The sequence below is a fragment of the Oryctolagus cuniculus genome, chromosome 5 (assembly GCF_964237555.1).
Source record: "Oryctolagus cuniculus chromosome 5, mOryCun1.1, whole genome shotgun sequence".
NCBI classification, from domain to species: Eukaryota; Metazoa; Chordata; class Mammalia; order Lagomorpha; family Leporidae; genus Oryctolagus; species Oryctolagus cuniculus.
The window spans coordinates 116,436,812-116,451,115 of record NC_091436.1 but is presented as its reverse complement, the minus strand read 5'-3'; the positions used below and the strand labels follow the sequence as shown (position 1 = coordinate 116,451,115).

The 14,304-nt window shown below is 45.0% G+C and overlaps 1 protein-coding gene across 2 annotated transcripts in view; it reads right to left on the bottom strand.

The window, feature by feature from the left end:
• The window catches only part of ELOVL5 (ELOVL fatty acid elongase 5), an 84,540-nt gene extending 72,231 nt beyond the window's left edge, over positions 1-12,309 (bottom strand). Inside the window, exon 1 of one of the 2 annotated variants that reach the window (XM_002714509.5) lies at positions 10,683-12,309. Coding sequence is in view for 1 of the 2 variants with exons in the window: in XM_070073990.1 (XP_069930091.1) it covers positions 10,293-10,347 (55 nt within the window). In the remaining variant the exon portion in view is untranslated. Of the gene's footprint in view, positions 1-10,292; positions 10,471-10,682 lie in introns of those variants that run through there. The other variant, XM_070073990.1, reaches the window with a different exon arrangement.
• Between the last annotated feature and the right edge of the window lie 1,995 nt (positions 12,310-14,304).

The window sequence follows — 14,304 nt, the reverse complement described above, 5'->3', positions numbered from 1 at the left end:
GCAAAACACCTAGCGTGCTGTCAGTGAGGTCATGGCCAACCTCCTTTAGGGTTACTGAGCCCATTCCAAACCCTGTCACTCCTTGCAAAGTGAGCTGGTATGAAAATAAAACCACTACCGTATTTACAGCATTTTCCTAGGGACAAGGAAACCCTGAGATATTGTTGTCTTTTGGGGGCTTTTCGGAGAAGCTCCATCTATTTCACAGAGCAACTACCTTCTTGGGTGAAGCATACTTGCAGAGAAAACAGACAAGGGCCAAGGCAGATAATGCACATCAAGATACTACGCATGCCTTTCACTGTTCCCTTTGAAATTTAATTTAAAGAGGCTGGGCACTACTTCAATCATATTTTAAACACATAAAGCAACAGACTGCAATTACAAATAGCTGGAAGACACATATCCACGAGACTCCTAAGCAACATTTTCTTCTATGGGCAGTCAATTATAATTCTTATTTGATTGCAGTCACTTAACTGATGTGATTACTTGAATATTCAAAATAAATTATCATGTTCTCCAAACTAATTTATGCAAAACTTACAAAGGCAGTGCTACAGCCCGAGTTGAGCACAGAGAAACAACTGATATAGTTAGCAACCCCCAAAGAGAAAATGTCTTCAAAGATTTTAATTCAAACTTGTATACCATAAATAAGGCATGGAACATGAAAACATATCTTCTATTAAGCTCAATCTAAACACCCACATTTTATAACTGTTGTTTGGGTGTGGGAGTGAATGAAGAGAGGGAGAAGGCAGTGTTGAAGTGTGTAAAAGAGAGGAGAAAAGCCTGTTATAATGTGGCATTCTTTTTCAAAAAGCAAATACAAGTAATCATGTATTCATCTCTTCTATATATAAGACTGTGTCTAAAGCAAACAGTTGTTTCATCACCTGGTCAGGCTCCATGTTAATGTATAAGCCATCCTGTGAATTCTGATTCTCTTGTTTAGGAAGTATGGTACTCCTAGCCATCAGACCTAGTGACCCACACCCAGAAAGAAAACTCAGTTCTGAAAGAGTCTAAGAACCCCCATAACTGAAGGTGATGGGCAATATCTGTACAGCCTACAGATACAGACAGCAGCCCCACACGATGGGGCTTGTATAAGAATAATCTACAGGGCTGGCACATAGGGTAGCAGGTAAAAGCTGCCGCCTGTAGTGCTGGCATCCCACATGGGCGCTGGTTCAAGTCCCGGCTGTTCCACTTCCAATCCAGCTCTCTGCTATGGCCTGGGAAAGCAGTAGAAGATGGCTCAAGTCCTTGAGCCCCTGCACCCGCGTGGGAGACCTGGAGAAAGCTCCCGGTTCCTGGCTTCGGATCGGTGCAGTTCTGGCCATTGCAGCCAACTGGGGAGTAAACCAGCAGACGGAAGACCTCGCTCTTTCTCTCTGTGTGTGTAACTCTGACTTTCAAATAAATAAATAAAATCTATTTTAAAAAAAGATTTCCATCTTCCATCTTCACCCAAGGTTCCAAAAGGCAATCTGGAGGAGGCAGCCCCCTAGAGGATTTAGGCACCCTTCCTTCCCAATCCACACCTCTTTGGTCTTACACAGCCTGTACACCTGGATGGGGCAGGGGCTGGCTAAGAACAGCAAGGCTAGGTTCTCTCAACCAGGCACATTACACCAATTAAGAGACTGAGCTTCTGCACACTGATTTCTCACCCCATTATCTATAGAGCTCTTCTGTTTACACTTCTGATGACTCCTCCGAAAGAAAAATCTTGAGTTCAGAATTTCTAAAAACAATTGGGACCGGTGCTGTAGCACAGCAGGTTAACACCCTGGCCTGAAGTGCTGGCATCCCATATGGGTGCCAGTTCAAGACCCAGCTGCTCCACTTCCAATCCAGCTCTCTGTTATGGCCTGGGAAAGCAGTGAAAGATGGCTCAAGTCCTTGAGCCCCTGCACCTGCGTGGGAGACCTGGAAAAAGCTCCTGGTTCCTGGCTTCGGATTGGTGCAGCTTTAGCCATTGTGGCCAATTGGGGAGTGAATCAGCAGATGGAAGACCTCTCTCACTCTCTCTCTCTCCCTCTCTCCCTCTCCCTCTCTCTTCCTCTCTGTGTGTGTGTGTGTAACTCTGACTTTCAAATAAATAAATAAATCTTAAAAAAAAAAGAATTTCTAAAAACAAATCTGCAGAGTATTCTACTGCTCGGATGTTGCAAAACTCAAGACATTTATCCCACTGACTCCCAATCTTCTGCTATTATAAAAAAATGCCTTAATAAACATCCTATCCAATGGATCTTTTACCATGTGAATCAAATTAAGTGATGGTTCCACTTACCTTTCACTTAAACCACTAGTGGTTCTAACATCCTGCAGTATTCACACAGGCACTTTCACTTCCAAGTTCTAGACAGGACCTGAAGTCTTGAGGATGCACCTGAGCCCAGACAGCCCAAAGTGACAGAGCTGGAACTCCACAGTATGTTGTGGCTGCTAATCCAAAAGGCATCATCTTTAACCTACTTTCTACAGTTTTCCTCACTAAAGGCAGCACAGTAGATGCCCTTTGATTTCATATCAGATGCATAACAAATATTCAGAAATTGTCAGAAGCAAACTCAAATTTTCACAGAGGTGCATTATCAGCTAACAAATACGGCAAACAGAGGTGTCAACAACTTCTGCAAATATGAATGTAATTTATTTCTTCTGCCAAAGACTGAAGCAGAGGGACCCTGAACACTATCCCTGGGGACATATAACCCACTGCCAAACTCCCAGGGAAGCAAATGAACAATTATTGAATTTGGTATCATGAGAACTATCCTTTGGGGAAGGAGAAATTCACAACAGCTCACCTTACTGTGGCTTTTGCCGTGCGTCAAGACACAGAGGGAACAAGTAACCTGGAGCTCAAGAACTCAGATAAAGCACATCAGCACCAGCACCTGGATGGTCAGTTCTCCAGCGTGGCTTTCATGAAGTCTGTTTAGTATGAGTTTATAAGAGATGGGCTCCGACAGGACCACACTGTGGACCCAGGCAACAGGGAGGGGACAAAGGGGAACATAATATCAATGAGACTCACAAGCACAGGAGGTGACAGCATTAGCAGGATAGTTCATGGAAAATGGAATTAAAAGATTAGTTTATTTGGTGCAAAAACCCCTGAAATTCATGCATAGTTTTCTCATAGTATACATTTCCATGAACTTGAACATCTGTTGCATAACTCTAAGAATCACAGCTAGAAATCACAAAATGATTACTATCTCAATCAGGGAAAGCATGACAGTCTCAGCACTAATGATTTTTTTTGCCATTAAAAGAATTTTATTACTTACAGTTCAAAAAGGAAGGGCCACACCACATAGGCAAGGCCACACAGGGAAGTACTAGGGTCAGTTAGGGGCCAGAGGGAGTGAAGGAGTGAAACTGAGTCCCTAAACAGTGCCTTGAATGCAGGCACTAGAAACCATCAGGCTGCAGTCTGCTAGCCTCCCTCCCTTAGCTTGAAGTCTAAAAGGCTGAAATAGAAACTTCCTGAGTCCTAGTCAGCATGAAGACAGCAAACAAAAAGTACAGAAGTCTAACTGAAGATATGTATGCTTGCAATCCCAAGCATACATCAGACAGAACTGGGCAGGGGAGGAGGAGAAGAGTGAGAATTTAGTCTTTCTAAAAACTCACCACGTATGAATATTTTAAATCCAGACCACACAATGTTAAAAGCCAATGCCCACAAGTCAACTAAAAATGTTCTCAGGGAAGAAGCATGGCAGCAGAGCCCCCAAGGGACCCAGAAAGTTTGGCAATGGTAACATTGGTAACATTTATGGCTTGAAATCGGGGCTGGATGTTAGGCATTCCTATTACAGACACTCAACATTAGATCAGGCTGGTTTCTTGAACAATTCATTCTGCTAGGTCAGAACATCTTAAAGAGAAAAGCAGCAGCTGTTTGCTTTGGCAATTGTCAATTTCCAACACTAATTCTGACACAGACCTTTCTAGACCCAAATGATCTCAATTTTCATTCTCTGTTCCTGGCCAAACAGAAACAAAGGATTTGTTCTTGGCAAAGATGAAAAAAAATTTAATCTTCATTTAAAAAAAAAAAGAGATCAATGCCCAGGGTAGACTTTCTTATGCTTATTAGTAAGTTAGGCCAAGAAACCACAGTAGCCAGCTTCTTTTACAGGAATGGGGCACCTTCTGAAACAGTCATGCCTTCTAGTCTTCTCCCATTATTTGCATTTTAATAAACAGACAAATCTGCAAGTGCTTTATTCTAATCCTGTATCATGAGGCTATGTATATTTTAATAACTCTTACGTGAGCCAAGGTATACTGGCTAATGGAAAGATCCCAGGGGCTTTGGTTGTTACCCCTGGCTCTGCCAGCAGTTGGTTTCAGGAGCTTTTGCAATACTGGGGCTTTCCTTCTCTCACCAATGAAACTTCACTGAAAGGTGGGTATGCACATCCTGATTTCAGTAATACTAAAATGCAGAAAGGTGTCTAATTGTAAGTTGCGTGTCTTCCCAGATGTTAAAAATGTGATAAGCTGTCTGAGAATGGATAAGATGTTGTAGAAACATGGACTTGCAAAAGGGCAGCCAAAAAAGTGGCTAAGGGGCCAGTGCAGTGGTGCAGTGGGTTAGGCCACCACTTACAGCACACACAACCCATAGGGGCCCTGGGGTTCCAGTTTCAGCTGTTCCACTGCCAATCCAGCTCCTGGCTAATGTGCCTGGGAGGACAGCAGAGGATGGTCTAAGTTCTTGGGCCCCTGCACCCTCGTAGGAGACCCAGATGAAGCTCCTCTCTCCTGGCTTTAGCCTGGCCCAGCCATTGCTGTGACCATTTGGGGAGTGAACCAGGAAATGGAAGATACTTCTCTCTCTCTCTCTCCTTCCTTCACTTCCTTCCTCCCTTCCTCCAACTCTGCCTTTCAAATAAAATAAATCTTTAAAAACAAAAACAAAAAAGTGGCCAAGACAGAGTCTGACCATGAAGAGGAGAAATCTGAATTAGAGAGAAAGAGATGGCTTTTCTAGGTATCTGTCTGAGCTGTCAGGACAATTTCCATCTGCTTATAAAGCTTCCCCCTCTCCTTGCAACACCACGTTTCTTCTATACCCAGTCTTAGAGCATCCTTCCTTGTCAGCCCTGGAATCCACTGGTCTTCAGGTTCTATCCTGGACACAACCTCCTACATTTTGCTCTCTCTCCAGTCTGGGCTCATGGCTAGGTCTCTGGTCAGGCCTTACCACTGCCCCAGACACCTCTAATGGCCTCCCAGCCCCTCTCCGCTCTCCTAGCCTCTGTCCACACCAATCCATCCTATATACTCTGATGAGACTCCTATTTCTGGAACGCAGCACTCATCATGCACCTGTTCTAGTTCAAAAGCTTAGTGCTATTCTGTTACCAAACACCTCAGGAGAGTGAGCAGGCTAGGGTTTCAAGACAATCTGGGCTGGGATGCTCTATGACCTTGGGCAAGTGTCTAAGCTTCTCAGAGTCTCCACTTCCTCACCTGTGAAGTACAAATGCTTCAGAACCAACTAATAACTGAGATGAATCCTCCCAGTGTTCAATTACACACTATATCAATAAAAGTTTGCTATTATTATTATAATAACTTCCACCCTATCAGCTTCAGCCAACTGGACTACTTTCTTTCTACCCAATAATTCTACACTTGCTTGCTCTTTAAATTCCCTCTGATTTAAAATGCATATGCTGCTTTCAATGTCAATTAAAATTCCTCTATGAAATAATAAGGCTGTGGCTCAGCAGGCTAAAGTCATGGCCCGTATCCAATGCGGCCACCAGTTGTTCCATTTCCAAGCTAGCTTCCTGCTAATGCACCTGGGAAAGCAGTGGAGGATGATCCAGATGCTTGGGTCCCTGCACTTCCCTGGGAGACCTAGAAGAAGCTCCTAGCCCCTGACTTCGGATTGGCCCAGTCCTGGCTGTTATGGCTACTTGAAGAGTCATCCAGCGGATGGAAGATATCTCTGTCTCTCCTTCTCTCTCTAACTCTGCCTTTCAAATAAATAAACACATATTTTTAAAAAGAGAGAGAGAAGGCTGAAGAAGCCAATGTTGATTCATTTATGTTGCATCTAGTCCAGTCATCTGTTCACAACGCTGACATTCTGGAGGTCCATATAATGGTCACTGTAGCTAACTTTCTCCTGTTGAAGCTTGCCTTCCCTGAAGGCGTTATAGCCAGTGTGACTGGGTAGGATTTAACTCCTCACTTTTCCAGCTTGAGGATAGTCCCAGGTTATCAACTTTCCACTGTTCCAGTTACTGCTTCAAGTAACCAAGGCTAAGTTAATAACTTCAAGACCAAGAAGACTCTTTGGAAGGTGGTAGAAAGTGAGGTTCCTATGTGTAATTATGTGCGGTAGAGGAGGGATGTTCAGACAATTCCTGGCAGTCATCTTGCAAAAATCAGCCTAAGGACAACTAACATCTGGGAGGACTTCTGAGAAATGGGACAAAAATCTTGCCCTGAGGACTGTACAGGACAGGCACACAACTAAGCCTATCTGAGTCAGATACTCTGTATCTGGCACCAAAAGCATTCTTACCCATTTATAAGGGCCAGGCACTCATATGTCCAACATGGAAAGCACTGCCATAAAGCTTTCCCAGAAGGAGGCTGCCAAGTGCCCCAGAAATCTGCTTCGGATTCCCTTTTGGTCCAAGATGCAGATTAATTTGGGAACTAAAAAGTTTAAAGAGGAAAATAAATCAGGAGGTCCTTTAGAATATCCAGAACTGTGTCATTTGTCTTTATACCTAACCTACCACCCACACACACTCATTAAATACATACTCAATAACTGAAAAGTCAATAAATTAATAACCATAATGAGTTCATATGGGCTAAAAAGAAGGGGAACAGACTTTAGGCGGACTTGAGATAACAAAATGATAATCTTGTATGGCTTATTAGGGCACAATGCTAGATTTCTAAGATATGGAGTAATAGGATTTGATCTATGGCACAAAGTACATTGGGCAAATGATCTAGCCCTGTGAGTATAGATGAATAAGCAGGAAACTTGCAGGAGACAAGAGCTATGTGGTATCTTCAACAAGTCTGTGAAAAACACATCATTAAAAGCTATGTACAGCACTCTGGCCTCAGAATCAGCCCTTAAGGCATTCATATCTGGCTAAAAAGCCCATGAGAGTTTCTCAGCCATGGAAAGCCAAGACACTATGTCAAGAAAAATGACCTAAAATGAAAGATCTCTGTGAGTGAGATCCCAGCAGAAAGAACGGGCCATCAAAGAAGGGGGTATCTTTCTCTGAAGGGAGGAGAGAACTTCCACTTTGATTATGGCTTTATCTAAATAAGGTCGGAGTTTGTGAACTCAAGAGGCTTCCATAGCCTTGGCAGCTCATGACCAGAGCCTCGGGTGATAACTGACGTCATAAATAAGAGTGTCAATTGTTAAATCAACAACGGGAGTCAGTGTGCACTTGCTCCCCATGTAGGATCTCTGTCCTTAATGTGTTTGCTGTATGATGGGAATTAACGGTAAAACTAGTACTCAAACAGTACTTTATACTTTGTGTATCTGTGTGGGTGCAAACTGTTGAAATCTTTACTTAGTATAAACTAAGTTGATCTTCTGTATATAAAGATAATTGAAAATGAATCTTGATGAAGAATGGGATGGGAGGGAGTGGGAGATGGGATGGTTGAGGATGGGAGGGAAGTTATGGGGGGAAAAACCACTATAATCCAAAAGTTGTACTTTGGAAATTTATATTTATTAAATAAAAGTTTAAAAAAAAGCTATGTACAGATTTCAAAAATTTTTGGCACCAAAAAAATCTTCTAATTCTGTTTTTTAATTAACTTTCTAAAGTACCCTCAAATGTGAATTTGGGCAAGTCACTTGGCATCTATAGCCCTCTGTTCTCAAAAAAAAAAGGGGGGGGGGGGCCAGCGCCGTAGCTCACTTGGTTAATGTTCCGCCTGTGGTGCCACCATCCCACATGGGAGCCAGATTCTATCCCAGTTGCTCCTCTTCCAGTCCAGCTCTCTGGTGTGGCCTGGGAGGGCAGTGAAGGATGGCCCAAGTGCTTGGGCGCCTGCACTCACATGGGAAGCCAGGAAGAAGCATCTAGCTCCTGGCTTGGGATCGGCGCAGGGCAGGCCGTGTTGGTCATCTGGGAGTGAACCAACGGAAGGAAGACCTTTCTCTCTGTCTCTCTCTTTCACTGTCTATAACTCTACCTGTCAAATAAATTTAAAAAAGATTAAAAAAAAAGACATAGGGGATAAAACTTCTCACAGGGATGTCATAAGGATCATATGCGGAAAGCAGTTGTCTGTATCTGCAGATTCTGCACCAAATGCTGCTGGCTGAAACATGTGAGCAACTTAGCGGTTACTCATTGATAGCTGAAGCATGGAAAGGCCAAAAGAAGTAACCAAAAAATTACAAAATTCCTCAGGGAAGGGCAAATAAGTCGACAAAGAAAAATGCAGAACTGTCTACTTAGGCACCAAAGTCACCCTCAAGGAAGGCAAACACAGTATGGCTCTGATTTTATGTAATTCAAGTTGGAAATAAGACATCCAAGGACAGGATAGTCACCTCTGGAAGCAGGAAGACAAGCAATAATTACAGAGACAAAAGAACAGGTACTGAAAACAAGACACTTGTAAACACGAATCATCCAAAAATGAAGTCTCTAACCAAAAAGCAGCTCTGTTGATTGCCAAAAGAGAGAAGGAGACATTTATCAAGCCAACTTTTGGCAGACCCATGCTGGGCTCTTTCATTTCTATCATCTCTCAAAATTCATGGGGGCAGGGGTGTTCAGACAGTCATCTTGCAAAATCAGCCTAAGGACAACTAACATCTGAGAGGACTTCTGAGAAAGCAACAAGGAGCCCCCATTTATAGACAAGGAAATTGAGTTAGGGGGTGACAACACTGTCTGAAGCCAGGAAATACTTTTCTTGAAAAATGTGACCACTAAATTCGAATACGCTTTCTACTTTCCCTTCTCAGTAAAGTTCTAGCCTACACTTGGTAAAATCAGCCATCTGCAACCATCTACATTTTCCCTTTTGCCTTTGGTTAGAAACGAAAGAGAAATAAAAATGCAAAAAAAGAGAAATAGTAGAGTAAAAGTTCCACGCAACGAGAAGTTATAATCTGGGCTAAGAATCTAAAAAGCGAAAATGAGCACCATTTCTCTTTCAAGAGCAGAGCTGTCCGGAAGAATTCCAGGCTGACTAGGAAAGTGATCCACTTGACTCCAACCACAGTTGCAAAGCTAAAGTGTTTGTCCACTGCCATCTAATGCAAAACCAGTTGGTTGCCTTTATCTATAGATGCTGCATCAAATGCTGCTTCCTGAGACGTGCAAGCAAAACAAGTGCACACCAACAGGTTACCTGCCAAGTGGTTAGGGGAATGAGTTTCAAAACCCAAGAAGCAACATTAGCTCTTCATACCACCCTATAGAGCACTTCCTGCCACGGTCCCGCTATTTAGAATAAAGAAATAAGGCTGCTCACTCCCCACAATTCCCCAGCAGCAGCTCTTGGCTCCCTAGTCCAGCTAATAAGTCATGCACAGGATTCGTCCAAGCTGGACCCGTCGCCTCCACCCCTCCTACCCTCTCCCCTCACCCTGGCCTTTTTGCAAAACCCAGCCAAATGTATTCTCCAAATTTGCAGTCCAGGAACCCGGCGGTGATCTTAACTCACAATCGTGAGAAGGGGAACTACCAAGTGCAGGAGCACGGAACGGTTGCAAGGCAGTTCGGAAAGAACAACTCGTGCTCTAGTCACTGCTGCCTGCGCCTCGAGGTTGGGGGAGGGCGGTCTCGCTAGCGTGCAAACACGAAAAGGGCACTTTTTCTTAAAATTCGAAACACAACGCGCCCCACCGCTCGACCGGCCCAGGGCCGCTCCGGCGCTGCGCCTCCTAGCACGCCGGCCGCTCCCGCGCCCAGACTCCCTAAAAGGGCCGCCCGGTGGCCCTCCAGTCTCCGCCCTCTCTCGCCAGCCCACCGGCCATCCCTCCCCGAATACCGAGGGCTGCGGTTATCTGGTTTTAATAAAAACCGAAGAGGTCCGCGGCTAGCGGGCCTCCTCCGAGAGGCGGATGGAAGGTCCCGAAGGCTGACCGAGACGGGGAGAAGAGGGCAAGGCCGGAGCGACGGATGCCTAAGCCGACCCGCGACCCCGCACCAGGTCCCCAAACTCGCCTACGTCTCGTTTCCCCCACCCCCAAACAAGGAAGGGCGGAGGGCGCTCGCAGAACCTCTCACCCGCGAGTTCATCCCGACGGGGCGGGAGGACTCGGGCGCGCCGAGCCCCATCCATCAGCTCCCGTCTGGGCAAAGCGTCGAGTCCCCGCGGCGTCCGTCAGCCCGGCCAAGAGCCCGCGCGCGGCTGCCACCCGCCGAACAGGTGCGACAGCATCACGGCGGAGCTCCCGAGGCGCCCTCCTCGGCCTCGGCGCCGAGGGGCCGAGCCGTCCCCACGCCGGCCCGGCTGGCGGCCGCGGGGTGGAGCGCGGGCCACGCCGGCGGCTCTCGGTCCGCACCGCCGGGTCTGGGACCTAACGGCAGTTCGCCTCCCCGCTCCCCGGGCGCGCGAACGTGGGTGTCATGGCGAGCGGCAGCCGCAGACGAAGTTTCCCGGAGCTGCCGGCTTACCTCCTGGCCCCAAGGGCAGCAGCAGCGACGCGGCGGCGGTAGCGGAGCGCCGGTGGCCAGCAGAGCCTGGGAGGATGTCGGAGGGAGGCGCCGCGAGCGAGGATCCGCCGCGATGGGAAGAGGAAGGCGCCGGGTATCTACAATCAGAACGTGGGCTGACCGTGACGTCACAATGGCGCGGCCGGCCAATCGGGGCGCGAAGGATTAATCAAGCGCTATGATGTCATGTGGCCCCGCAGCCAATCGTGGGGCGGTAGAACTTTCGTGATTGTAAATTCCAGGGTCCGATGCGGTGGGGAGCCGAGGCCGGGGTTGGTCCCCGCGGGTTCACGTGTCTCGGGGCGATTTTATCCCCCTTTCTTCCGAATAAGCCTGCGTGGAACCGAGAGCCTGCGCATTAGCGGCAGTGAAGTTCCCCTTGCTCTGAACTCTTTGATTCTTTTGATCCCAGCGGTGGCAGGAGTCGGTGACCGCATTTGGGCGGCGGCAGCCCGCCCTCCGAACGGCCTCCACGGTCCTGAAGGGGATGTAGGTCTTGGTTTTACCTGAAAGGGTTAAATGTCTGCGGGAGACTACTGGAGGGAAGCAACAGCAACACACACACACACACAAAACCACAAAACTTGCTGCAGCCTCAGCTCCCTTAGGACAGAGTTACCCTGTTGTTTTTCCTGGGCGTTTTTTTTTTCTTTATTTGTCACTACCAGCTCCATTTCCGCTCAAGAAGTTACTCCAAAGACTTGTAAAAGGAGGGAACGTGGTGGAGTGAGTGATGCTTTTTTCGAAGAGGCAAGTTCTGCATTTAAGACAAAAGAGGCGCAGGGCACAAGCAGAGGAGTCTTGCAGTTTTTCACCGATATTTGGACTTATCCAAATAAGGCCTTCATCCTATTTCAAGCGTCAGAAATTTAGCTTTCTCATGTCCTTCCTTCTGTATTTCTACTACACCGTGTTCATCCATCCGTCAGCCATTTAATGCAGGCAAATCTATTCTTTCACCTATTTACAGTCTAATGTTTATCACGTGCCAGTGTGTCCCAGGCACTGAGCTATTGCGTTGGATAATCTAAATGTCTTCGTCACAGATAATTGGTATTGTTGCCTATTTGCCCTTCAACTCTGTAGACTGAATGTCTTCAGTTTACCAGACAATATATGCTAGGTGTTAGAAGTAAATAAAACGAAAATACTTCAAGGGCCCCCTCCACCTGTAAAATGACATACAGCTGGGAAAAATAATGCAGCCTGGTAAATGCTACAATAAAGTCCAAGAGTTACAGAACTTTGTTTCACTGGGCATGTGAAAAGCATAAGCTGGTGCCATAGAGATTTTGGTATCATATCTGCTTTGATCCCTCTTCCAACAGTTCAAAGCCAGGGCTGGTTCAGCTATCTGTCACCCTAAGTTCTGCCTTTCCGGGTTTAAAAGTTTCAGATTTTGTGTGGGATTCAAACAATCTCGAGTTTTATACCACAGTCAGTTGTTTGTATTGTATTCAATTGTCAGTTAAATGTTAAGCCCATGCTACTAAAATATCTGCATTTTTCTTTAATTATAGACATGTAACTTCAAGTTAATGTTAAATAGTAGATGACTTTTAATATAAAAATAAAGTTGTAATGTTTTCTTTCCATGGTGTCTTTTCCATACTCTGTGGCTAATGGCTCATAGTTGACTGATAGCATTGACCACTCTGCGTCATAGCTATCTACTGTTTTATCTCACTCAATCTCCTGGGTGCACGTACTCCATTGTTTTGGGTTGTAAATTCCATTGGAGGTTTATCTGTAGATTTTAGTGTGGTTCCCTCGGTTATAATAGGAACTCAATAAATACATTTTGTATGAATGAATGAAGTCCCTCACCATCACCATCCTCACCCTGGTGCTTCCATTCTCAGCTCCACATTCCAACTCTCAATCGGGTGGTCAAGTCCTAGGATTATTAATTCCTCTCAAACATTAAGTTAACAAGATCATGTTCTCATTCTTCCCTCAGCCAGAGACTTAGGATTCCCAAGACATAAATATGTCATTTGGAAGGAACTCCCCACTCCCTAATAGCTAACCGTACACCCTGGTGTGTGAAGTAATATGACCGTGATAGAATCACTCCAGATTTCAACGTCATGGCATTCACGGGTAAAGCCGCAAGAAAAGTGGTCAAACTGACATAACTGTGAGCATTCTTTCCAAATAAACCCAAAGAACACCTAGGATTCCATACCAGGCATACTGAGTAATGGAATTCAAGAAAGGTTTTATGGAGCATCAGAAGCAGACTCCAGGCCGGCCAAAATCTAAGGACTGTGCTGCAGCCGTCCTTGCCCCATTAACCCACCTTCCTGATAAGGAACACAGATAGGCTTGGTAACAAAACACTGTGGGAGTCCCCCAAGAAATGATATTTTGTTACCTTCGTTAGAGCTATTTTCTTCTTCTCTACCTCCTCCTTCTCTTTATTTATTCTTAAATTCTGCAGCATTCTAGCTGTTGCTGTTAGGTTTCATCAGTGGACCCAAATCTCCACACAATCTAAGTGTGTTAGAAGTTGGTATAGTATTGCTTTTGAGAAAAAAGTATGTAACATCCTGGGCATTTTATTGTTACAGCAGCTACAGTTGAATTCAAAAATACAATTGGAAGTTCCTTAGAATGCATTTCTAATTAATGAAACTGTTCTTTGATTAGGCAGTATTTGCATGACATTCGCCTTTGGATGTTTCAAAGTTGATTAAAATATAGGCCAAGTTATAAACTATTTTATGCAGATAATACACAGTCTCTGTTCCTTTTTTTTGTTTGTTTGTCCCTCTGTTGATACTTTTTTCCTTCTCTTCTAATTTTTATTTTCTGCTATCTTGCTGCCCTAAATTCCTATTGGCCTGCATTATCTTTACTGGAGGCAGAAGAGATTAAAGGCGGTGTCCTTTCCTCCTTAGATCTTGAGAGTCAGCTCCACACGTCCCTTGTTACTTTGCTGTTCCTCCTCTTGCTTCTACATGTTGGACAACATGTACTGTGGGTTATCTTGATTCTCATCCTTGAGTGTTCATCTTGATGACTATGTACTACCTGAAGGCATTGCCCAGGCCTGGCCTGCCATGTTGTTTTCTCAGTGCCTAGCAGAACTTCTAGAAATGGCAGATGCTCAAATATCTGCTGAAATAATGAACAATTTGGATTATTTCAGTCTCTTCCTCTATACATACTTTTATACTCTTCAGTGTTCCATCTGGGAGTGAATGAAAGATGAACAAGCTCTTCATTCTCAATTTTCTCTATCTACATCTGCTTCTCCTTTCATGCCTTTGAACTTTGTGTATGCACTGCTGACTCCCAAATATATTTCTCCAGCCCATACTTTCCCCTTGGACTCTAAATGCCTTTTAATGACTTCCCCTCTTGAATGTCTAAAAGGCATCTCAAACTAAGGATAATCAAAAATCAACTGATTTGCTCCCAAACTTGATTTTCCCATGATCTTCCCCAGATAGGTAAATGACAACTCCACCAATCCAGATTCTCAGGCCAAATGTCTTAGAGATGGGTTTAACTTTTCTCTTTTTCCCACCTCCTACTTCCAAGACATCAGTAAAACCCTACTATTTGACCTTCAAAA